This window comes from Nelumbo lutea, chromosome 1, assembly GCF_056320005.1.
Source record: "Nelumbo lutea isolate HS-2025 chromosome 1, American lotus-T2T, whole genome shotgun sequence".
Classification (NCBI taxonomy): Eukaryota; Viridiplantae; Streptophyta; class Magnoliopsida; order Proteales; family Nelumbonaceae; genus Nelumbo; species Nelumbo lutea.
The window spans coordinates 98,873,970-98,898,744 of record NC_142684.1 but is presented as its reverse complement, the minus strand read 5'-3'; the positions used below and the strand labels follow the sequence as shown (position 1 = coordinate 98,898,744).

General features: G+C 36.0%; 1 protein-coding gene and 1 long non-coding RNA gene across 2 annotated transcripts in view; one reads left to right on the top strand and one right to left on the bottom strand.

Moving 5' to 3' along the window:
* LOC148876357 (kinesin-like protein KIN-8B) overlaps positions 1–6,394 on the bottom strand; it is a 50,514-nt gene extending 44,120 nt beyond the window's left edge. Inside the window, exons 1-3 of the mRNA XM_088966674.1 lie at positions 5,455–6,394; positions 5,253–5,330; positions 5,041–5,157 (exon numbers count right to left, since the gene is read on the bottom strand). Coding sequence (XP_088822800.1) covers positions 5,041–5,157; positions 5,253–5,330; positions 5,455–5,502 — 243 coding nt within the window. The 5' untranslated portion in view covers positions 5,503–6,394. The remainder of the gene's footprint in view (positions 1–5,040; positions 5,158–5,252; positions 5,331–5,454) is intronic.
* A 1,106-nt stretch (positions 6,395–7,500) lies between these two features.
* Positions 7,501–8,974, top strand: LOC148876356 (uncharacterized). The gene is made up of 2 exons (XR_016105302.1): positions 7,501–8,219; positions 8,387–8,974. It is a non-coding gene; the product is annotated as an uncharacterized LOC148876356 (long non-coding RNA).
* Positions 8,975–24,775: the final 15,801 nt, after the last annotated feature.

The following is a 24,775-nucleotide window of genomic DNA, read 5'->3' as shown; positions in this document are numbered from 1 at the left end:
ACCTAATCACTGGACCACATAAGAGACACTTCAGGAAGAAAACTCAAAGAAAGGGCAAAAAAAGGTCGTTGCTGCAAAAAGTGGAGATCATAAAGCTCGTTGCTTCTTCTATAAAAAGAATGGATGCGTAAAGAAAGAATGTCCCAAATATGCGGCATGGCTTGACAAGAAAGGTAAGAATTATGCCTTTATGTTTTCTGAATTCTATTTGGTTAGCGCACCATCTAATACTTGGTGGGTGGATATGGGCGCTACAACTCATGTCACGGTTTCTCTACAGGGCTTTCTTACAAGCTAACGGCTGCATAAAGGAGAACGCACCATAGCTGTTGGCAATGGAATAGAGATAGATGTTGAATCCATAGGGACATATCATCTCATTTTGGATACCGGCTTTCATCTAGACTTAGTAGATACACTATATGTACCTATATTTAAGAGAAATATTATTTCAGTTCCTAAACTTGATTCCTGTGGCTTTGAATTTAAGTTTAAGAACAAAAATTTTACTCTACTTCATAATTCCATTAAAGTTGGGTGTGGTGTGTCATGGGGAAATCTTTATAAGATTAATTTGCACCCTATCTTTGCTCATGGATCATATATCTTGCATGAGAACTATATGATCAGAAATAAAAGAAATCGAGTGAATGAGAATTCATCCATTCTGTGGCATAAAAGATTAGGCCACATTTCTAAAGAAAGAATGGAACGTTTCACAAAAGATGGAATCCTCAATTCACTGGATTATTCTGACTTCGGCATATGTGTGGATTCCATAAAGGAAAAATTCACCAAGGCCACTAAAAGGGGAGCCACAAGATGTGTAGAGTTACTAGAAACAATACACACAGATATTTGTGGACCATTCCCTACCCCTACTATGGGAGGACACAAATACTTTATTACCTTTATAGATGATTTCTCCAGATATAGTTATGTGTATCTAATTCATGAAAAATCAGAAGCACTTGATATTTTCAAGATCTTCAAGATAGAAGTTGAAAATCAACTCAATAAGAAGATCAAAAGTATACGGTCTGATAGAGGAGGTGAATATTATGGTAGATACACCGAAACAAACCAAAATCTAAGTGCTTTTGCCTTATTTCTACGAGAACATGGGATTATTGCAAACTACACCATGCCAGGTACACCTGAGCATAATGGAGTAGCAGAGCGATGAAACCGTACTCTCATGAACATGGTAAGAAGTATGTTGTATAATTCAAGTTTACTTGAGAATTTATGGGAAGAAGCCTTAAAGACAGTTGTACATATTCTCAATAGGGTTCCTACTAAAGCTGTCCCTAATACCCATATGAATTATGGACTGGTAGGAAACCCAAATTGGGGTATTTACGTGTTTGGGGTTGTCCAGCTGAGGTAAAAGTACATAATCCGCAATCAGGTAAATTGGATCCCAAGACAGTTAGTGGTTATTTTGTTGGTTACCGTGAAAGATCTAAGGGTTATAGATTCTTTTGCCTTACTTTGAATACTAGAATTGTGGAATTTAGGCAAGCCGAATGTTTGGAATTTGGGAATTCTAGTGGGAGCTTTGGATCCAGGCAGATCACCTTCTAGGAAAATCCAGTGATCATACTTGTACCAATCATACAAGAAAGAGTTATACCAATTGAAACTCTTGAGATTGATACACAAGGTGTCCAAAATAATGAAGTTACTGAAAATACAACGCTAGAAAAACAAATCCCACTTAGAAGATCTCAAAGAGTCCGGAGATCGGCAATATCAAATGACTATGAAGTCTATTTAAATGAGTGTGAGCATGAGTTGAATTTGGAAAATGATCCTATATCATTTATTGAGGCCATCAACTCAAGGGAATCAACTCATTGGTTAGAAGCCATGAAGGATGAACTTGAATACATGAAAAACAATGATATCTGGGATCTCGTTGTTCTACCTGAAGGAGTTAAGCCAATAGGCTGTAAATGGGGTTTTAAAACCAAATAAGACTCTAAGGGGAACATTGAAAGATACAAAGCCCAATTTATTGCAAAAAGATACACTTAGAAAGAAGGAATATACTATACAAAAACCTTTTCTCCAGTATCAAAGAATGACTCATTTCGGATAGTCATGGCCCTAGTTGCTCATTTTGATCTAGAACTGCATCAGATGGATGTTAAGACAGCCTTTCTAAATGGAGATTTGCATGAAGAAGTCTACATGCAACAACCAAAAGGTTTTGAAGTAGACTGCAAGAAAGGTTTAGTATGAAAATTAAAGAAATCCATTTATGGTATGGAGCAGGCATCTTGGCAATGGTACCTAAAATTCCATAACATTTTGTGTAATTATGGATTTAAGGAAAATATTGTTGACCAATGTATATACATGAAGGTCAGCGGGAGCAGTTAAATCATCCTAACCTTATATGTTGATGATATATTGCTTGCTAGTAACAATCTTGCAATGTTACACGAGACCAAAAGGTTTTTATCAAACAATTTTGATATGAAGGATCTCGGTGAAGCCTCTTAAAAGGTTTAACATGCAAAATTATACTAGCACTCCTGCCCCTGTGGTAAAAGGAGATAAATTTAGTTTACTTCAATGCCCTAAGAACCAATTTGAACAAAAGCAGATGAATAACATTCCCTATGCATCGACTGTGGGAAGTCTTATGTACGCAGATGAGTGTATCCATCCTGATATAGCATTTATTGTTGGTATGCTTGGAAGATACCAAAAGAATCCCGGTATCGACCATTGGAAAGCAGCCAAGAAAGTCGTGCTATTTACAAGGGACTAAGAATTATATGCTCACTTATAAGTACTCAGAAAATTTGGAGGTAATAGGGTATACAGATTCCAACTTTGCTGGATGTCAGGATACTCGTGCATGTACCTCTGGTTATATCTTCATGATGATGGAAGGGCCTTTTTCATGAAGAAGTGCAAAATAAACTGCAAGAACTACTTCATCTACTATGGAAGCAGAATTCATAGCCTGTTATGAAGCAACTAAACATGCCATATGGTTGTGTAATTTTATCTCAAGTCTTCGAGTAGTGGACTCGATTCAAAGACTGATGAGGATTTATTGTGATAATGTTGCTGCCATGTTTTTCTCAAAGAATAACAAGACAATAACAGGGTCGAAACACATTGACATCAAGTACCTCATTGTGAGGGAAAGGGTTCAGGATCAGATTGAGTCAATAAAACATATTAGTACTACACTCATATTGGCTGATCCATTAACAAGGAGACTTCCACCTAAGCTCTTTTTGGAGCATGTAGCATGCATAGGGTTGGTGGATAGTTTTGATAAATTGGATTAGTGTGATGGTTCTTATTGACACCATTGTATGTGATCACAATAAAATTTCTGATTCTGATAAACATATCTCTAATCTTTCTCTCAATTTAAGTGTGTACACATAACATTATACAGAGATATGTGGGTCGTACTTAGGTTGTCTAAGCATTGTATGCAGTTTGTTCATGTTTGTTGTTCAATTTGGGATAGTCATTTCAACTGAATGGAACGGATACCCTTAGGTTTACCATACTGGGTCATTAATGGCCATATAAAGTAAATAGAAAGATTCATCTCAGCTAAGTGGGAGATTGTTAGAACTTATTCATAGTAGCTTGAGATGAATTAGCAACTGGGACCCAGTAGTGTTTGGAGCTAACTGCTGATATGGCAAGCTGTTCTAGAAGTCCACCTAAGGTTCCCACTGAGAGAGGGAGTGCATGGTTTCAGATTTAATGGTTTGTAAAGCAGAGGTTGATGAAGCCTTTGGTTTTATAGTTCCTTAACCATGAAGGAAGGCCCCTCTCTAGGCGGTTTGGGCTCTATAAATAGAACCCTGTACACACACACTAGCCATCCATCAGCTGAGAGCAACCGTGACTAGAGAGAAGAGTCTCCATTGTGCTTTGTTTTTAGGTTTTGTAGTTCAGCAAGGAGCAAAGTGTTCTCCAGTTTGGTTTCTTGCAGAGAAGAGTAAGAAAGTAACAAAGCTTGAAGAGGTGTTTCTGAAGGTCTCTAACGTCAGAATAGAGCTATGGATGCCAACTTTACATCAATAGCTCAAGGTCGGTTTTACTTATTTCAGTCCATTTCTAAAGCAAAGAATGCTTCTATGATGCTTCTTTCATGTTTAGGAGTCATCTTTATATCTAACACCTCCACCATCCCAACAATAACATTATGACCACCATGATTCTACTTCAAATTATCAATAGTTCCAACTAGAGGCCTTATATCTGTTCAAGAGACCTAACACTGGACATCATCTCAATGCTTGAAGAAACCTCCTCACTATACTATCATCCAATCTTGCCTGACTGTCAATGATATTAGACCGTCAAGTGATGACAAGGTCAAGGTCCCACTCTACCATCTTCTACAGTTGAACAGTGGTCTTTTCTTTTTTATGTTCCATGATAGAGAAGATGCAGATTAGGTGCTTCAGTTTGAGAAGGAACATATAAGCTAGTTTAAGCAACTGGTTCCCTGCAGTTAGGACAATAAGGAGACCGAGAGGTTGTAGACCCATTTGAATTGATGTCTATGGATCCCTTTAAAAGATTGGTTTGCAGAAATATTTAACGAGGTGGAAAGGCACTGTGTAAGATTTCTTAGAATCAACGATCAAAACAGGGCATGGGAGAAGATTGACATTTTAGAAAGCATCTATTTCTCTATATTGATTCCATCCTTTCCATTAACAAATCCCCTGCACTTTCGTGGTCAAAGGGTAAAGGTCATTTGGTAAAGCCCAATGGAGATCTTATTATTTCACTAAAACCACAGAAGAGGTACAAGTAATTTACCCTTACCCAACATGGAATTACCGGGATCTATAAGAAATGTATACCATCCTTCTACTGACAACACAACAGGAAGTTGATTGATACATATGTGAATCCAGTTCTATGACCAACTTTTCCAACAAAGCAAAAAAATATATTTTGGAAAAGTGCACAAACCTTATGAAGATATAGGAAATTAAACAACCAGATAGAAATTAAAATATGGAAATATATAAAACATACCAAGTTTGTACAGTCGGGTCCAAATGCATAATCAAAAGAATATTTTCTCTCTTTTGTTCTATTTTGAACCCGATCAAGGTAGTCCTTTGACAGGTCAGGGTCCAACAGAGTGACCTCCTATGAGATAACTTATGATATAAGTTCCCTTTCCCATGGCTAATAAATGGTCGCATTTGATAAAATCTCAAAAGAGAAAATGAACACGACAGCACCTTATCATCCTTAACTTGAACAATATCACGACCTTTTTGCTGTTCTTTCTTTGTTAACGGCCTGCATTTTACAGCGACCTGAAACCAACAAATCAGAACAATTGAAAATGGTAAGATAACACTTACGAGCATGTCAAGTGAAAGCACCAAAAGCAACCATTACTAAACGTGGACAATTTGCATATAACTTGTAGATACTAACCGTGAGAGTCGCTGCCTGCTTAGTAGCTGGAGCTTTAATGCTTGGCATATCTGTTCAACAATCGTCTTGGTAAATCACCTCTGTTCACAATAGCGAAAAAAACCCCACCCGTCTCTCCTTGATTCACTAACGCAAAAGTCCCTATTTGCTAACCATCAAATTGTTTGAATTATCTGTTTCCAAAGCTAGGCACCCCAGAGACAGGGTTTCCTCTGTATTCTTTTCAAAGGCTTCAATAAAAACCAGAATAAACTCATAAACCCTAATTTATACAATGGCGCAGAATCCAAACATGTTTCAACAATAATTCTTCCACCTGTCCGATAACTGGACTCATCCTAATTTCATATTCTAAAAACCAATATGCAAACTTCTGCTTCTTCTTTAGCACCCTACCTGCTAAAAAGAATGGAAATCCTCACACACGTTACCGTAACATAAACAATCGCCACAATTAATACACTCCATATCTCGACGCACCCAACTCAAAGACGTCTCCCCCATCATGAATCCAGAACCTATCAAAGACGTCTCACCGACAAATCTTTCCCAACCGAAACCACAGAGAACCATCGAATCACGCATTTGTCAATGTAAAGATAGAACTTGGCTTCTACTTTTGCTAAAAACCGCCACGAAGGTCTAAGGGCAAACTTGCAGAGATCCTTCGAATTCTCGGGTCTAGCTGCGACAAAATCTCCGTGGAATCTAATCCAAAATATACAATAAACGAAAACGAAAGCCGGGGCCGAAAAGAAATATCTTGAGAAAAATATTATCTAATCCACGGCATCCCGGCACGCCATTTTCCAGCTGAGTAGGAATGCAGAAGAAGAAGAGAACATGGGAAACATAAGCTAGAAAACTCTCGTGCTGATGGCGAATCGTTGGTTTCTTCGGGATGCAAGGAAGCGGGACATTTGGATTTTGTGAGGTCGTTTTTCCTTTTTTCTCTTTCTTTTCGATGCAGTTCTTAACGACTGGCTCATGACTTTCGCGGTTTTCGTTACAGTTCTCAACCGCTGGAAGCAGACTTTTTCTGGAAACCATGGAGGCACGAGCATGAAATTGGCTTCTGTTACAACTTATAATCGCCCCACTTATTCGCCTCCCTCCATGACGCGAGATTACTGGCATTCCATGTTCTAAAATGACTAAAGCACCCTCAGTTATTACCTGCCCTTTTTCTTGTGCAGGTGCAAATTAGCACAACTTAATAGAATGAGATCATTCCCATCGTTCGTCCAACGATTAATTCCATCCTCTGTGTAAACTGGGGGGACTCGTGCGATGAATGGGGTTTTCTTAAGCAAAAGTTAAACAAAAGAAATATATAAGAGGAGATAATTATTTTATATTTTATTTTTTTAATATTAATAATTATTTATATTTTATATATTATTATTATTATTTTAATAATACAAAAATAATAATAATTAATTTCATCTAATGTTGTTCATCAAACAAATGAAATCGATTAATCCGATCCAATTTGATCCAAGTTGGTCAGTTTTTTAATATTTTCGGTCAGCTTAGGTTCAGTAATTTCCTAACTTGACCAAGTCAGGTTTTGGTTTGGCCATTTGTAAATCAACTAAAACCGAACCGACCCGGCCTTAGATTTTCCTAACCCACTTGGTCACTTTCCTTAAAACGGCATTTGCCCTTATGGTGTAGTCGGGTGAATGCAAATTGGTTGCCAAGACCTTCACGAACCACTTAGAAATAATGCTAAGAGATGGACGAACGACGAAGAAGAAAAAACTGATTTGTGTGTACTAGTATGTGTCACTAGATCAACCAACATTCTATTTATAGAATGCTTTCGGTCACCCGAATGAAAATAGATGTGTCATTTCAAAGAGGAAGAGGCACGCCCGCACTCTGATTCAGCGTGTGTACAAATCTACTAATATACTCAAATATATTTCTTTTCTAATCAATGTGGGATAATATGCAAGAAGAGAGAAGAGAGAAAAGACAAAAAAACAAAAGGGATAGAAGTGAGATTCTTGAAATTTTGAATCCAATAGAATTTTATCATGAGAGAATGATGAAGATGAATATAATGTCACCGATGATAAAAATACCTTAATTTCACCCCAGAGATTTTGCTCTTACTAGGTATTTAGGCGGAAAAACAAGCTTCAATTGTAGAAGAGCAGGAGCCTACCTCTGTAGCTGACGAAGAGGCTTTCTTGGTAGAAATTCATCCTTGGGGACAAAAATATGGAAACCGAGAAACTCAACCCCAAACTCACAAAACACATCGGTTTTAATTTACTTAGGGCGTGTTCGTTTTTCATGAAGTGAAGGGGGCTGGTCAATGGGATTTACAATCCCAATGACCAATTTACCTGTGTTTGGATTTCAAAGATGTTTAGGACCCACGGAAAGTTTGATTTTTCCGGTATCACTTACCCGCGTAAATGATACCCTTGCGAGACTCGGGTAAGTTGGTTTCCCGAGTAGAGGGTAAGTAGATAAAGACTTAAAATCTCAAAATTGCCCCCACAATCGAGAATCTCTCTTCTGCTTCTCTCAAGAATCAGTTTCACTGCTACTGATTCCCTCAGTTGCTGCAGCTACTTGATCAGGTCATCGCTGCTGCTCCATCTAGTTACTAATGCCAAAGAGTTTATCCTCCTACAATCTATCATCTTCGCTATCCCTTTGTTGACGGCACCATTGATCCTCCTAGTTGTCGTCGTCGCTGCTCCGCCTAGTTGCCGCCGCTGCTCATTGTTTTTTCATCCATTGAAACGGTAAAAAATATTACTATTCCTCTTCCCACTGATCTGTCATTCCTCTGTGATGCACATAATGCATCTTATTTTTTTCATCCCATTCAAAAAATTGTTTCTCATCTTATTGTTCCTCTTTTATTGTTATTTCATTGATTTCCTTTTTTATTTTGATTTTTTGTTTCCAGAATTCTTGGTAATCCAATTTGTTGAATGGGTACCAAAATGATTTTGGAGGACATTAAACTTATAGTGAAGCGGAATACACATTTGGGAGCGAAGAAATGAAGGATATGCTTATCTTGTTGATCAATCCAGCCAAATCCTGTTTAATTGAGATGCTATTAAAACAATCTTACTTAAGGCATGTAAAACTCAGAGAACCAAGAAATCTAGCCCAAGCGAAGTCTCATAGGAGCTCTAATTGCAGGTTGTTGTGCAACAATTTCGAGCATACAAGAACTTGAAAAAGTTCGCAAAATGTTAGCTTTTGGATGGCCAAAAATGTAGGAGATACTTATCCAGTTTACTGGGCAAAAATAAGAGAAAAATGCATCATACACCATTGTTGTTGTCTTTTGGCGTTTCATAGGATATGGTATTAATTTCTTGAGAGATCAATGATATAAGTTCTTTTTGTATCAGGTACAAGTGCATTATACACCAACATCTGGATTCTTTTCATTTCTTTCTTTCTTTCTTTTTTTTTTTTGTTTGAGCAAAAACATATTGTTGTCAGTTTGGAATAATGAAAGTGGGAAGCATTTTTTCTTTTATTGGTAGTTGGGGCAGGATTAAGGTACAGTTCTGGTTCCATTTATTGCTCTTTTCCTTTTCTTGTGTGTGATTTTGAATGCTTGTTTATTTTTTTATGGTTCCATATATTTCAGTTTTAATCTGTTTTATGATGCAAAAAAAAGGCTTATCCATGTCCCTTTCTTTTGATTATGATTGTTAATAGATTTTCATCCATGCAAAACATATGCTCATTCTAGTATCAATTTTTGTTTTTTGTTGGCATAGTGGAGATTTTATCTGTTCTATTGAAATGAATAGAACTTTTTATTGAGAGTTCAAGAAATTAAGTCATATCCTTGGTTGAAATTACTGAGGTTTGGGTACTCAATTGATAGAAAGGTCATTAGCATCTCTTATTAAAATCAAATCTATGAGAGAAGAAAACATTTAGGTGCTTCATTTTCAAAACACCAATTAGTTTTTGAATTTTAGCTAATTAGTTTAGTTTTCTTATCTTTGTCATTTTAAAGGATCACTACCTAATGCTGGTCCCAACTATCCGAGTCTTGGGAGGGGTTAATCTCTACCTAAACTCTATTGCTTTTGCACAAAATGGATGCTTTCAGCCTCAAACCACAATTTTCACACTTTTCTTAGCTTTTCTCATATGACAACAATTAGGTGAATGGTGAAAAGCATTAGTAGACTCCAATTTGTTGGAAGAAAATTTTAAACACCTATGCAACAATTGATGTTCATCAGAAATAACAATTCTTCCACCATGATCTTAGTTTAGAGCAACAATTTTGATTACCTATATTTATGACCATCAAAAAATTTGGCTTTGACTGATGTTGTAATTGTGCCTTCTTGGCCAACTGGTGGTGGTTTAGTTGGTAGATTATTTATGTTTAGAATTTCAGTCACTAGATAATATTGGATTTTCTTATGGTAATGGCAATTTGTTCTGGCTACTGGGAAAAATCTGTCTTTTGTCCTATGATCACTCCCAAACACATCCCAACCCTCTTAAACTCATTCCTACATTTATCAGAATTGGAACAAGTGGCCTCAATGAACTTGAATACAATCACTAGGGCTTGCCTCATAACTACTTATGTGTAGTGGAACTAACATTAGAATTGGATACATAAACCTTGGGGACATGAAGGATATCACATAGTTACTAATATTTAAAGTCACAAGCCTTAGCCTCCCCTAGGTCGTGAGGCTTGTCACTAGAACTCAGTGAGCTAGAACCCATTGTGACTCATCTAGATCACTAGATGTGAATGGATGTAATCAATTCATGTAAAATTTGAGATTATTTTAGTTGCAATTATGCGCTCTGAGGTGAATGGATAGTTCTATAGCTTATACATTTTTAGGCAATCACATACAGGCTTTTCTCCTCTTGTTAGTTAAAGTTGCATTTATACTATGGAGTTCCGTTTTTTCTTTGATTGTTATATTGTTTTGTTTAATATTTACAACCCAAAATACCGTTTGATTACAGAGAGGTAGTGTACTTCCTTGAAAAGTTATTGCTTATCATGAGCAATATCTCAAAAGACAAATCATTTGATGACTTTTGGGTATAGTGAAGCATGAAATGGAAGCGATGTAGTAATGCAAGTTTGTAATATGATTGATTCAAGCTATCCATCTCCACTTCGGGTTTCTAAAGTCTAAATTTTCAGCAATTGCACCAAATATGGATATATTTGGTATTGCTGATCCTTTCTCTTGTAATAGAAATATAAAAACAGATTGACTTGTGTTAGTTCTAAAGACTCATCCTTAAATTCCCATATTATATTACAGTGAAAAGGAATATTACCTAATGTTGGTCCTAGCTATCTAGGATCTTGGGAGGGGTGGACTGGATATGAACCCAACATTCGAGCATTTTCTTGAACGAATTGGCCACTCTCAGACTCAGAGCCTTCTTTCCCATGTTTGTCAGAATGGGATTTTAACATTGCACCAAACTTGCCATTGTTGAGTAAGGAATATTAATAACATGGCAATTAGCTTCCACCCAATAGATTATTGTAAAGGAAGGTTTTGATTTGAGTTCATTACTTTCCCAAAGCCTTCCTTTACAATTTTCTAACATGGAGGTTACTTCAAACCCTCATCATCATCAACATAATAATTAGACACAGGCTTCCTCTGCAGTTGTTTGTACTGCAGTTCCGACAAGCTTCTTTCTCTCTCCTCATCTAAACAATTTTGGCATCTGTTATGGGGTTGAAGGAGAAAATGGCGCACTCTACTCATTTGTCTGTAATGCCATTGAAGTTTGATGGTTTATGTAGTACAGAGCACCAGGTATCATCATTTTGTTATTTATGCTCCATTTGTTTGCAGTGCAAATGCATTGCACTAATACAAATGTATAAGAGTGCAATTTTTTGGTCAATTTTTGCTTCAGGTTTTAGTTTTTTTAAAGAGAGTGCAATTTTTAAATAAATTTTATTCCAAGTTTTACTTTGCTTGAGGCTCTACTTCATTTGCATTAACAAAACAAAGAAATAAATTAGAACTGGGTAATGAAGGGCCAAAATGTTTTGACATCTGTTTTGGTTTTGAGTTGTTGTGAAAATGTGGAATAAATTGGCGTACTTCAAGGGTGTATAGAGCTAGAGTTCAGTTTTTAATAACAAAACATTGTACTCATGATGCATACTGCAATGGTGTTGGAAACATTGATTTGAGCCCAAAGGGTAAAATTGGCAAGATGTGAAAAAATACCAACTTACCCAGGAAAGTGGATGTTGCAAAAGAACATATGAAAGTAAACAATCTCATTTACTTGGATAAATTGAACGTTCAGTTTTTAATAACAAAACATTGTACTCATGATGCATACTGCAATGGTGTTGGAAACATTGATTTGAGCCCAAAGGGTAAAATTGGCAAGATGTGAAAAAATACCAACTTACCCAGGAAAGTGGATGTTGCAAAAGAACATATGAAAGTAAACAATCTCATTTACTTGGATAAATTGAACAAAACAAGAACATGGGTAAGTGCATTTACCCAGGGAAACACTTACCTGGGTAAATACATTTACCCAAGTAAATGTGTTTCTAAAAAATGAACATGGCCTTAACTGGAAATAGAATGCCTGTTTGTCTCTTTAAATATGATGTTTTGGGTGGAACAGGAGATGAAGGAAAGGAAGAAGAGGGGAATAAATAGAGAAGTAGAAGGGAGCCAAAGGAAATGAGTTTTATGTTCAAAGTGCCCCATTTTTCCGAGTTTCTTTAGAAATGTATAGGCATCAAACACCTTCCAAACCGGATATCAAAGATTGCGAAACAGGGCTGGCAAGAGAGGGCAATGATGTGAAGGGAAAATCTATGATGCGGAAAAAATATGGTATGGAAAGAGTTTTGACCAATCAACACCCACCCATTAATTTTGATAAATAACACCTAATTGACTACCACGTTTATGATTCCAATTGACTGGTCAGAAGTTTTTCAGATATTATATCATTTCCATATCATAGTCGTATGTGATTTTATAGAAAAATGGCTTAATAAGGAAACAGGTGCGGGTCGACATATGCAAAACCCGACCCAAGTTATATTTCTTCTTCACCCGATTTCCACTACAGTGGTCGCTCGATGCAGCGACTACAGTAGCAGAATAGGGGGCTAAGTTGCTTTCTTTTTCATGTGGGAAGCCATTATTCACGTCAGAATAATGTTGGCGGTCATTATTCATGCCAAAAAACAACCATAAAAGCCACAGAAAATGTTAAGCCAGTTCTAAAACTATGGGGGTAAGATGCTCCCCTGTTTTGGATTTTCTTTGGTTTTGAAGCCAGAAGCCATTGTTCAAGTCGGAATGACACCAGAACTCCGAAATCCAACTATAAAACAACAATTAAACACAGGTAACATACCTTGGAGGCAATGCAGAAGGAATTTTTTATGATCAAGCTTTGGTTGTGAGTACTCCGCCCTTGTTCTTTGAATCTCCAACCAAGGTCCGAATCTTTGAATTTCTAATACCTGGGGAAGAAGAAGATTTTCACGTAAACAGGAGTAGAGGGCAATACGAATATACGAATGGGAGCTACAGCTTGGCTAAACTCAATTTCTTTGCTAAAGAAAAATGTATTGACCCTGTTTTAAAACTCAATTTCTTTGCTGAGAATTCTTGATATATATATAGTACCTTAATACCTAAATTATGTAAAGTGTCATTGAAGTACTCTACTTCTGAAAAAACGCCATTTTTAGTGGTGCTTGGATTGATCACACTACTTGGAATTTTTTACCAAGAGTGATCCTATGCCTTTGCATGGGATGTTTTACCCTAAAAATCTATCCCACATCTTTTATTATGTATATTATTAAAAAATAAAATAATGTTTTTTCTTGTTATATAATATTTAATGTTATGTACATTTTTTAATTGAATATGTGTATATTTTATTAATTATTATTTTTATATAAAGTTAGTATTCCTAGCAACCTATGGTTGTCAATGGGTACTTAATTGATTTTTATAGCACTTCATCAATCACCTTTGTAACATTGTAATATCAAACCTTGTGATCTAAATACAAGGGCCTACTTTGATGGCAAGCTCTACACAGGAAAAGCATGCATTTGGATGTCATGCCTAGGTTAAGAGTTGCATTAAAAATCTGGAGAGGGAAGAAGAACAATATGAAATGTGTTGGCCCTGTTTTCTTGCTTTCTCACCACTCTTACCATGGTTAGGAGTAGAGAACAGTGAAGTGGGTCAGGCATGCTGAGATGTTGATCTGAGAGAGGGAGAGGACATCGATGAGGTGGCTTTATGAGAGAGAAAAGAAGGCTATATGAAAAAAGGGCTAAGAATTCTCCGCTGGGGTAAGGGAGAAAGTAGAGGCCATGCATTTGGATGTCATGCCTAGGGTGTGGCATGCATTTGTGTGTGGATCTCATTTGAGACTTTTGTCGAACACATGGGAACCATTCACTGAAACCCCTACCTATTTCGAAAATGCCCCCTTCCCCCTCCATTTCCATTCATTCAACATTGGGTGGTTGTACATCGGAAGCTAATAAAAAAAGGAAATCATTAATAAAACAAAAAATAAAAAAAGATAAAAAACCCAAGAAATTTAAATTTGTATATTTGTACATGAAATGTAAAACCTTTTTTCTTCTGGTGTTCCAACTTTCAATATATTGAATCAACTTCAGCCCATTTGAGGAGAGGGGCATGGCCCTCAACCACTACCTAAAAATGTAAAACCTTTCTATAACCCCTTTATAGCCTTTTTCCTTCTGTACGTACTTGTATTTGTACTCCTTCCAAACTGAGCCGAATAGAATAAGAGATGAAAGTGTACACACACGGTTTGTGTTAGCGAAGGAGCTGAATAAAGAGATGAAAAATATGCATCGCTATATGCGCATTTATGAGAGAGAGAAAGAGAGGGAGAAGTAGGGGTTTATGTAGAAGAGAGAGACTTTCGACATTTGGATGGTACAGAGTGCAATTTTACCTCTCTCTCATTGATGAAACAAAGATGGAGGTCTGAAATCTATAATCTAGAAAAAGAGGAAAGGAAGAACAAACTATATGCCAATTTTCTGTTTGATTCGGCAATGAAAGGGAAAAAAAGGAGGTTTAAAAAGAAGGGAGAGTGGGGGTGTATGTGGTGGGGGGGGGGGGGGGGAACACATTTATGTCTTGCCCAAAAAGACACAGAAGGGAAACAATATTTTTTTAAGACTCCGTTTGGCATAAATTTGGAGAATCGTTTCTAGTGATTCTTCGGAGAATGCCATTTGGTTGTGACAATTCTCCAAAATAGATTTTATCTAGAATCTTAAGCATTTGGGCCAATTCTAGGAAGTGAAAAAATTTTGCTTCTAAAATGAGTGGATTCTTAGTGGGTTACAATTCTTGCTACATCCTTTATAAACTTACAGACATGTGTGCTCTAGTGACATGTGAAAACATAGGATTTTTTGTCATTTCTCCACGAAACATAAAACTATTTTGAAAAGAGCTCTAAAAGCCACCATATACTCTTCTTCGTCTTTGCTTAACAGCTTCTCTCCTACTCAATGGCACAAAGAGGCCTCTGTTATCAATTACAATTTTATATTTTGTTGTAAAAAAGTAGAGGCAGAATGGAAATTATCGGTAATCGCTTTCCAAACCGAACTTGCACTGCTGTGATGTTGCAAAATCTCAAAACTGGGAATTTCAGGGAGAAGGAGGGCTGAGTCGTGCCACTTGGTCACTCTCCTTAAAACTGCATTTGCCCCCTATGGTGTAGCCAAGTGATCACAAATCGGTCACTAAGATAAAACAGCCCACAGGCTTCTAGTAGGCATGCACTCGCTTATCAGACCTCTGCGAACCACAGAAGTATGATGCTTAGATTTCACAGAGAAGACAAAGAAGAATGTCGAAAAAATGGGGTTTGAAAACTGGGTCGACCATCATCCTTTTTATAAATTGGTCTCAGACCTGAATGGACACAGATGTGTCATTTCAGACAGGAGCCTTTTCAAAACAGTGCACCTATTTGAAGAGGCACAAGGAGGAAGAAGAGACGCGAAAAAGAAAATAATTTATTTTAAAATTAAATTTGAAATTGAAGAGACACATGTTAAATTGAAAAGGTATAATTTGGTGAAAACAAAATGATTCAGTGCATCATGCGTACACGTACACGTACATGCATCCGCGCCCGCGCCCACGCCCCGGCTCGGTTTGGCGTGCACACATGTAAAAAGCACCCCCACCCCCTTCACATGCATGGAATATCTATAGTGCTCTCCTCCTATGGGTCCCTACCTATAGAAAGAGAAAATATACAAATATACTCAACTTCCACTTCTTTCCCAAGCAATGTGGGACAATGAGTCTTCCCATGCACTCGAGAGTGGGAAGAGGAAAAGACAAAAAACAAGAGGGAGCAGAGAGATTCTTGAAAATTTGAATCTCCCTCCAACAATCCCCCACAAGATTCAAAATAACAAGAAGATCGAACAATTTGAGCATTGCAATGAGAAAAATATTCATGGTGATGTCTTTTGGACTTTAATCAACACTTAGGTATGATGGGTTATGTTACAGAGTACGGGTGGAGTCAGACTCATTCAACATTTCCTCTTTGTCGTAACTAGCTAATCGACCAACCAATTCAACTCACCAATTCTTTAGTGGTTCTTTTGTTTTGGAACATTTCGACCTTGTTCCCCTCTTAGAATCATGAGTGTTTTAGAGAATCAACCCTAGATCACTCTTAGAAGCGGCCACACTTCACACTCACTTAGGTCAGTTATTAGTGTGCATTGCACACACTATTTCTAACTGATTAAGAGTCTCATGCTCGATCTCCTCAAATTGCAGTGAGAACTATCTTACCTCAGCATCTGAAATGGGACACAAATTGATAATGCTTTTCCAAGTCATCTAGTGACTCGTTTTTACCCATTCAACCTAATTTCAGGGATTTCCTTTCACATAGGTAGGGTGCCCATCACTAATGACTTTGTAACGGGCTTCAGCCCCATTCCTACCGATGCCTCATAAAGCACATTAGAAGTCTGTAGTTTGCTTAATGAATCTGCATGGTTCTTTTCAAACTTTACAAATTTTAGAACGATTGTACATTTGCTGAGGTATTGTCTTACCAAGTTATGCCTTAAGAAGATGTGCCTTCTTTTACCGTTGTACGTTTGGTTCTTGGCTCTAGCTATTGTTGCTTGGCTATCACAATGGAGAGATATGGACGGAGCTGGCCATGGCCAAAGTGGTATATCTGCTAGCAAGTTCCTTAGCCACTCTACCTCGGACCCCGCCAATTCTAGTGCAATGAACTTGGTCTCCATTGTTGAACTTGTATTGCATGACTGCTTTACCGATTTTCACAATACTGCTCCTCCACCTAGAGTAAACACATATTCACTAGTGGAAGTACTATCCTTTGAATCTGAAATCCAATTTGCATCAGTAAAGTCCTCTAAAATAGGAGGAAAACCTAAGTAGTGTAAAGCAAAATTTATGGTTCTTTTTAAATATTTTAATAATTTTACTAGAACTTCCCAATGTTCATTTCCAAGATTATGAGTATGTTGACTTATTTTTCCCACTGCTATAGCTATGTCGAGTATTGTACAGTTCATTAAGTAAGATACAAATCCAATTATACTTGCATACTCCTTTTGCTAAACAGGTTCTTCTATATGTTTCCTTAAGTGAATACTACAGTCAAGAGGTGTTTTAATTGGTTTACAATCATAATTTCCAAAATTCGTGAAGATACTCTCTACATAATGTGATTGGGAGAGAATATAGTTTCCTTGTTCTTTATGGATTTTAATCCCTAAGATTACATTAGCATCACCCAAGTCCTTGGTATTAAATTTGGACATTAGAAATTGTTTTATTTCTTTTACTACCTCTAGACTAGTTCCCATTATTAGCATATCATCAACATATAGACAGATAATGATTCCTTTATTATTTTCAAATTTGCTAATCTATTAGAATTATTTCTGCTATATTCATTAGTTACTAATACATTATCAATTTTTTCATGCCATTGTTTGGGAGCTTGTTTTAAGCCATACAGAGACTTAATTAATTTACATACTTTATTTTATTGTCTTGGCATTATAAAGCCTTTAGGTTGCTTAGTGTATGTTTCTTCCTATAATTCCCCATTTAAGAAAGATGTTTTTACCTCCATTTGATGAACTACCAGTTTGTAAATGGATGCTATAGCAAACAAAGCTCTAATTATTGTTAACCTTGCAACTGGGGAGTAGGTATCAAAGAAGTCTACATATTTCTTTTATCTAAATCCCTTTGCAACTAATCTGGCCTCGAATTTATCCATTGTGCCATTTGTTTTTTTTTTTTTTTTTTAAATCCACTTACAATCCAGTGCCTTTGTTCCAGGTCGGAGATCTACAAGTTCTCAAGTGTGATTAATGACTAAAGAGTCTATTTCACTTTTTATGGCTTCTTTCCAAAATACTGCATCAGGTGAAGTGACAACTTCCTGATAGGTTACTGGGTCCTTGTTTACCAGAAATGTGAACATTCTATCACCCAAGTTTGTTTCTCTTCTTTGTCTTTTACTTCTCCTTAAGTTTGGTTCTTGCTTAGGTGAAGTACTGACTCCTTGAGCACTCACTTATTCTTGGTTTCTAATTGAGTGTTGGGAAGGTTCTCTATTTATTGTTTCTTTTCTTTGAGGAAAGATGTGCTCAAAGAACTCTACATCTTGGGACTCTATTATTGTGTTGTTTTCAACAACATTTTCAATTGTTTTAATTATGAGGAACCGATAAGCCGCACTATTTTGTGCATATCCAATGAACACATAGTCACAGGTTTTCGGTCCTAATTTCTTTCTTTTAGGTTCGAGTATTCCAACCTTTGCTAGGCAGCCCCAAACTTTTAGATAGTTCAAACTAGATTTTCTATTATGTCAAAGTTCAAACGGTATTTGTCCTTTCTTCTTGGGTGGTATTCTATTATACAGGTGACAAGCCGTTAGGATTGCTTTCCCCCACAAATTCAGAGGTGCACTTGAACTAATTAGCATTGCATTCATCATTTCTTTTAATGTTCTGTTCAGTCTTTCTACAACTCCATTAGATTCAGGTTGATAGGGAGCTGTGGTTTCATGTATGATTTCATTTTCTTCAAAGAATTTTTTAATGGTTTATCCATCATACTCAGTCCCTCTATCTGCTCTAAGCCTTTTAATTTTCTTTCCTAATTGGTTTTCTACTTCAGTTTTGTAGTTTTTGAAAGCTTGATCAACCACATATTTTGATTTAAGTAGAACTACTTTCGCATATCTAGAAAAGTCATCTATAAATGTTATATAGTATCTTTTTCTTCCTCTAACTTCATGACATTTAAGGTCTCCTAAATCATTGTGTATAAGTTGTAACAATTCAGTTTCTCTTTATACACTTTTATGAGGTTTCTTAGTGAATTTTGCTTCTACACATACTTGGCATTTTTCATTTGTAAAATTAATAGGAACATTCAAAATTCATAATTTACATAATTGTTTTAAATAAGGAGCACTACGATGTCCTAGTTTAGCATGCCAAATATCAAAAGATTCAACAATATAAGCAGAAGAAGAAGTAGTTTTATTTATAATAATATCAGAAATATTCAGTACAAACAATCCTCTAGCATTGTATCCTTTTCCAATAAAAAAACATTGTTCTTAGTTAACACGGCATTGTCTGCTTCAAATGTGAGCTTTAGTCCCACTTTGTTGAGGAGTGCTCCCGATACCAAGTTTCGTCCGGTCTTCGATACATACAACACATCATTCAGCATTAGGATTTTTCCTAAAGTTAGTTTCAGGAGCACCTTTCCTTTGTTGATGACCTTCAAAGTTTGTGAGTTTCCCATGAAGACTTGCTCTCCTTCAAACTGAGTTGTATACTCATATAAGGAATTGTGGTCCCCACATATGTGCTTGGTAGCACCAGTGTCCAGTACCCACTCCTTTGGCTTATCAACTAAGTTTACCTCAGTTACCATTGCTGCGATAACATCCTCAGTCAATTTGACTTTCGGTTTCCCAGAGTCCTTCTTCTTTCGGTACCGAGAGTCCTTCTTGTAATGTCCGGGTTTGCCATATACATAGCAATTTCCTTTCTTTTGTTGATTCTTGAATTTCTGGTCATTTTTCACATTCAATTGATAGTCTTTTCCTCAACCAGATTGGTTTTGGAAAGTTGATCATCATCTTTCTTTCTGTTCTTTTCTTCTATCTTGATTTAGACCACTACTTGGTCCAAAGTAGTATCTTTCCTCTTATGCTTCATACTAGTATTGAAATCATTCAATGTATGTGGCAGTTTTTCTATGAGAGAATCGACAATGAATTCATTTGGCAGTACCATGCCTTCTTTTGCTACTTCCCAAACAAGAACCTGAAACTCATCTATTTGGGCAGGCATGCCCATGTTTTCTTTCATGGTGAAGTGCAAGAAGTTGGCAATGACTTATTTCTTATTTCCGGCACTTTCCAGAGCATACTTATTGTCCAAAGCATTCCAAATTTCATAGGCATAATTGTAAAAAGAGTAGATATTATACAGTTAATTGGACAAACAATTGAGAATATGGTTGGTGCAGAGGTGGTCGGCTGTAGTCCAGTGTTTTGCAACAATAGAATGGGCTAGTTCCTTTATGTTTAGTGGGTTCGGTTCGATCATGGCAACGGTTACCCCTAACTATTCTAAGGAAAACAGCAGGCGTTGTCTCCAACACTTGTAGTTGGTTCCATTGAAGGGTTCAATCTTAGAGAAATCGTGAACTATTGACAGTATCCGGTTCCTCATGAAGGGGTTAGCAGAGATAGGTTCCATAAATGCGGTTTTAAGATTGGTGTAAAAAAGTAAAGAGGCAGAATGAAACTTATCGGTAATCGTTGTCCAAACCAAACTTGTAGTGTTGTGATGTTGTAGAATCTCAAAACTGGGAATTGCAGGGAGAAGGAGGACTGAGTCGTGCCACTGAAAAGAACACCCCACACAAAACTAAAAAAATAACATGAAATTCTTGGTCAATGGGAACCAAAATCCCATTGAAAAGAACACCCCAGAATGAGAAGATGATGCAAAAGATATTGAAAAGAAGATATGGTAATTGGCATGTTGGTTGAGATTTGTAACCTATGATAGTACCGAGGAAGACGGAAAGTGCATATAGATGTAGTGTAAGAGATAAAGTGAGAAGTGACCATTGAGAAGGTAGGGCAAGTGACAAAAAACCTGTATTTTCTTCTTTTTATAAAAAAAAAATATACAAAACTAGAAAACTGGGAAACATAGAGGGAAGGCCATTAAGTAGTTGCTGACATGGACAACTACGTCCAGGGCATCTACTTTCGAAAATCAGTTTAGAATAATATGGACAACTATATATATATATATATATATACATTACTTCTGAAATGGTATAGAATAGTTTCATTTGTTTGATATTTTATTTGCTTCATAGATAGTCTACTTTTATCCTTCAATTTTTTGTTATTCGCATGCTATTAGTAGTGTGGTTCTAGCCCCTAATAAATTAGTAATACTCCAAGCTAAATGCATAACAAAGTAAATGCCACCTTAATTAGGTGTTTGTGGGATGTTAACACCTTTCCATAATGTACCTTGGCACCCAAATTTGGAATCTTTGGTTACCATTGTGTGAATCACCAAGAAACTTGATTTTCACTAAAAAATTTAGGTTTTTTAAGGGCTTAGGTGGTGATTTCAAATCTCACTTATACTTATTGCCTTTTTCTTTCTGGGTTTCCCACATGTGCCATTCTCTTTTCCTCTTCTGCCCCCGAAATTGAAGCCATGGCCTTTCTCTAGGGGTCCTCATTTGCTAGGGAGCTCCAACTATCTTCTTCTATTATTAAAGGTGATGCTCAAATGATTGTTAACACTCTATTGGTGGTTTACTACACCATCGTGGCAGAGGACTTGTGGTTGTTACGTTCCCTCTTGCTCAATTTGCTACATCCCTTGAAGTAACCCGCATTATTGCTAAGAAAGCTTTATCTTTGTCTCACCTGTACACATGGGCTTTATCATTGTACAAGACATAAATCTTGATTTAAGTTCAATGCAAATTTTACATGGGCTTTTCTCAAAAAGAGAAAAATAAAATATATAAATGAGCACATGAAACTTTTCTTAACTCAAATGCTCTTATTTATTTATTTTTAGTTTGGTTTATCTTTAACTGTGAGGATTGGAAATTTAATTTGAACTATTATCTTTCACCTCATTCAATCCCCTCTCATTAACTCTTATTTAAGGTATTAACTCTTTTTTTCACATCCAATCTTATATTTAAGGTATTTTTCTTTCTCTCCAATAAATTCTGTTAATTGGGTCTATATCCAATGTTTGTAAATTATAACATTATAAAACCCGTGTCTTTTAAAACTAATTGTTCTTCCATCCATGTGTCGGGTAAGCAATTCAGCCATCCTGGTCAAAATGGATCAAATCATGTTGTCATAGTTACATAATAGTTTTTTAAAGTATAAATAAATATAAAAATGGCAAGAAAATATAAAAAATTGGGACATCTTTAATATTTTTTATATTAACTATATTAAAGAAATACAAGTGTAATAAACAAAAGTATTTTTTATTGATGATGGAAATGAAATACAAATTTAAAACCAATCCAACAAATGAAATTGTTTTCTTGTTTGGTGGTGATTCAACAATCTAACCTTTCAGATCAAATATGTCAATCATCGATATCATAATTAAATAATAAACATAAAAAAGAAAAAAATATAGAAAATTTGTAGAAAACATTGGGCACATCTGCAATATTATATATTCATCACATTAAGCAAAACTAAGTGTAACAAATAAGAGATATTATTATACACATAGAAATATAAAAAAATTGTAGAAAAAATTGGACACGTATTATTAATATTATCATCATCATTGTCATTTAAAATTGCCACATGCAAAGCATATATACATTTTCAAGTAACATTTACGGTTGTTCAAGATTAAAGGATCTTTAGTAAGGTCTAAGGTGCTTTAGGATTGGGTGGGATTTAAATTTACATAAATCTTTTTATTATCTATTTACTATTGTTGTTATATATTTAGTGCTGCATATTTATGTTGGTTTTGTAAAAGTCAATTGAATTCAATTATATGTTTTACATGTTTTACATATTTGTATATTCAATTTAATGAGATATCTTGGATTTTTATCATGTTAGATTTTTATATTCCCTTTATGATGAATTCTATCCCATTCATTTGTGGCCTATTACATACCTATTTGCCATTCATTTGTAGCCTTTTTGGAACTTTCATGCAATGCAATTCAATTCAATCAACTTTTTACTCATCAATGATTAAAAAAAAGAAAAGAAAATAACAATAGTGAACATTACAAGGCAAGGCCAGCTCTCTCTCTCTGAGGCTATGTTTTCGATTTGAGAAAAATAAAAGTTTAAGGAAAATTTCTTAACAAATTTTATGAAATTAGGGTTTGTTTGGTTTGCGATCAGGAGTGGAATAGAAATTGGAATTAAAATCCTCTAGAATCAGAATTACCTATTCCAAACGTTTGTTTGGTTTAAATAGAACTAGAGTTGGATTCTAATTGTTTCTGTTTGGTTCATTTGGAGTTGAAATCAGAATAAATATTTTATTATTTACTTTAATAATATTATATTAATACTTTATTAGTACTTTAATCTTATTATTAATTTATTAGTATTTAATAATTATTAATAGTGTTTAATTATTAATCTATGATTTTTATGATTTTATTATTATTTTACTACTATTTTATTATTATTTTATTGAAAATTTTATTTTACGATTGTTTTCTTATTAGTTTATTATTAAATAATTAATATCTTTATATTTGATTTACTAATATTTTATTATTAGTTTATTGAAAATTTTATTTTACGATTGTTTTCTTTTTAGTTTATTATTTAATAATTAATATCTTTATATTTGATTATTAATTGATTAATATTTTATTATAGTACTACTGTTTTATTACTATATTACCAATATTTTATTATTATAATTATTTAATTACTAATATTTTATTATTACTTTAATAGTATTTTAATATTTTCTAATATTAGGGTTTTTGGCTCCTTTTTGTTAGGAATACTTTACTTTTTGAGAAACTCTAGAATGAGAAGCTCATTCCTAGGGGGCATGGAATGGCCATTCACTTGTATGGGGAATCCCATTCTACCAAGAATGAGAATTGAAATCCCATTCTGACTGGGAATGGCAATGGGGCAAGGTGGGACTAGGCATGACAATTTTCCCCATTCCCCTGATTCCCGTGGGGATCTACCCTGAATGGGGCGGGGATGGGGATGATTTTCCCCCCACAGGGATGGGGATGGGCAAATTTTTGACCTCGTTGGTAGGGATGGGGCGGGGACGGGGAGAGCACTCCCCGTCCCGTAGGGACCCCGATCCCCGCCCTATGGGATCCCCACACATATATGTATATATGTACACATAAATTTATATATGTATATATTCATACTTGCATTTATATATTAAAATTTTTAAAAATAATATGGTTGAATATGTTTGAATCTTTTCTAATATGATTGTGATTTTTAATTACTTTATTTTTAAGTAAAAAACAAAAGCAAAATGATTGACATTATAAAAAATCATGGGGACGAGAATTCCCATGGGGACGGGGATGGGGATAACCTTGTCCCTGTTAGTAGGGATGGGGATGGGGAGAGGCTCCTTGTCCCCGCCCCACCCCGTTGCCATTCCTAGGCAGGGCAAGGATAGGGAGACACTCCTCATCATCGCCCTTGTGGAAAAAAAAAAACCCATCCTTATCCTTGTCCATGTCCTTGTCATTGGGGACAGGGATGGGGAATCCCTATCCCCATAGAGATCACATCTCCTCTCCACAAGGGGCTGCCCCACAACACCCCACAACACATCTCTGTTGTGTATTGGGAACATCTCCTGATGATGATCATCGGTTCTGGTTATCATCGGGAGATGTTCCCAATACATGGCGAGGATTAGACCTGTTCATGGGCCGGGTCGGGCTCGGGCCGGGCTTTTACTCTTCATTAATGGAAATATGTTAGGCCCGAGCCCAATCCCGGCCCGACCAACGGGCCTACAACTTGGGCCCGAGCCCGACCCTGAAAAAAAGCCCGAAGCCCGAGCCCGAGCCCGAAGCCCGACCTAATAAAAAAAATTAGAATTTTCCCCTATTCAATAATCAATATAAATTAGAATTTATTTACATTAAAAAAAGAATATAAA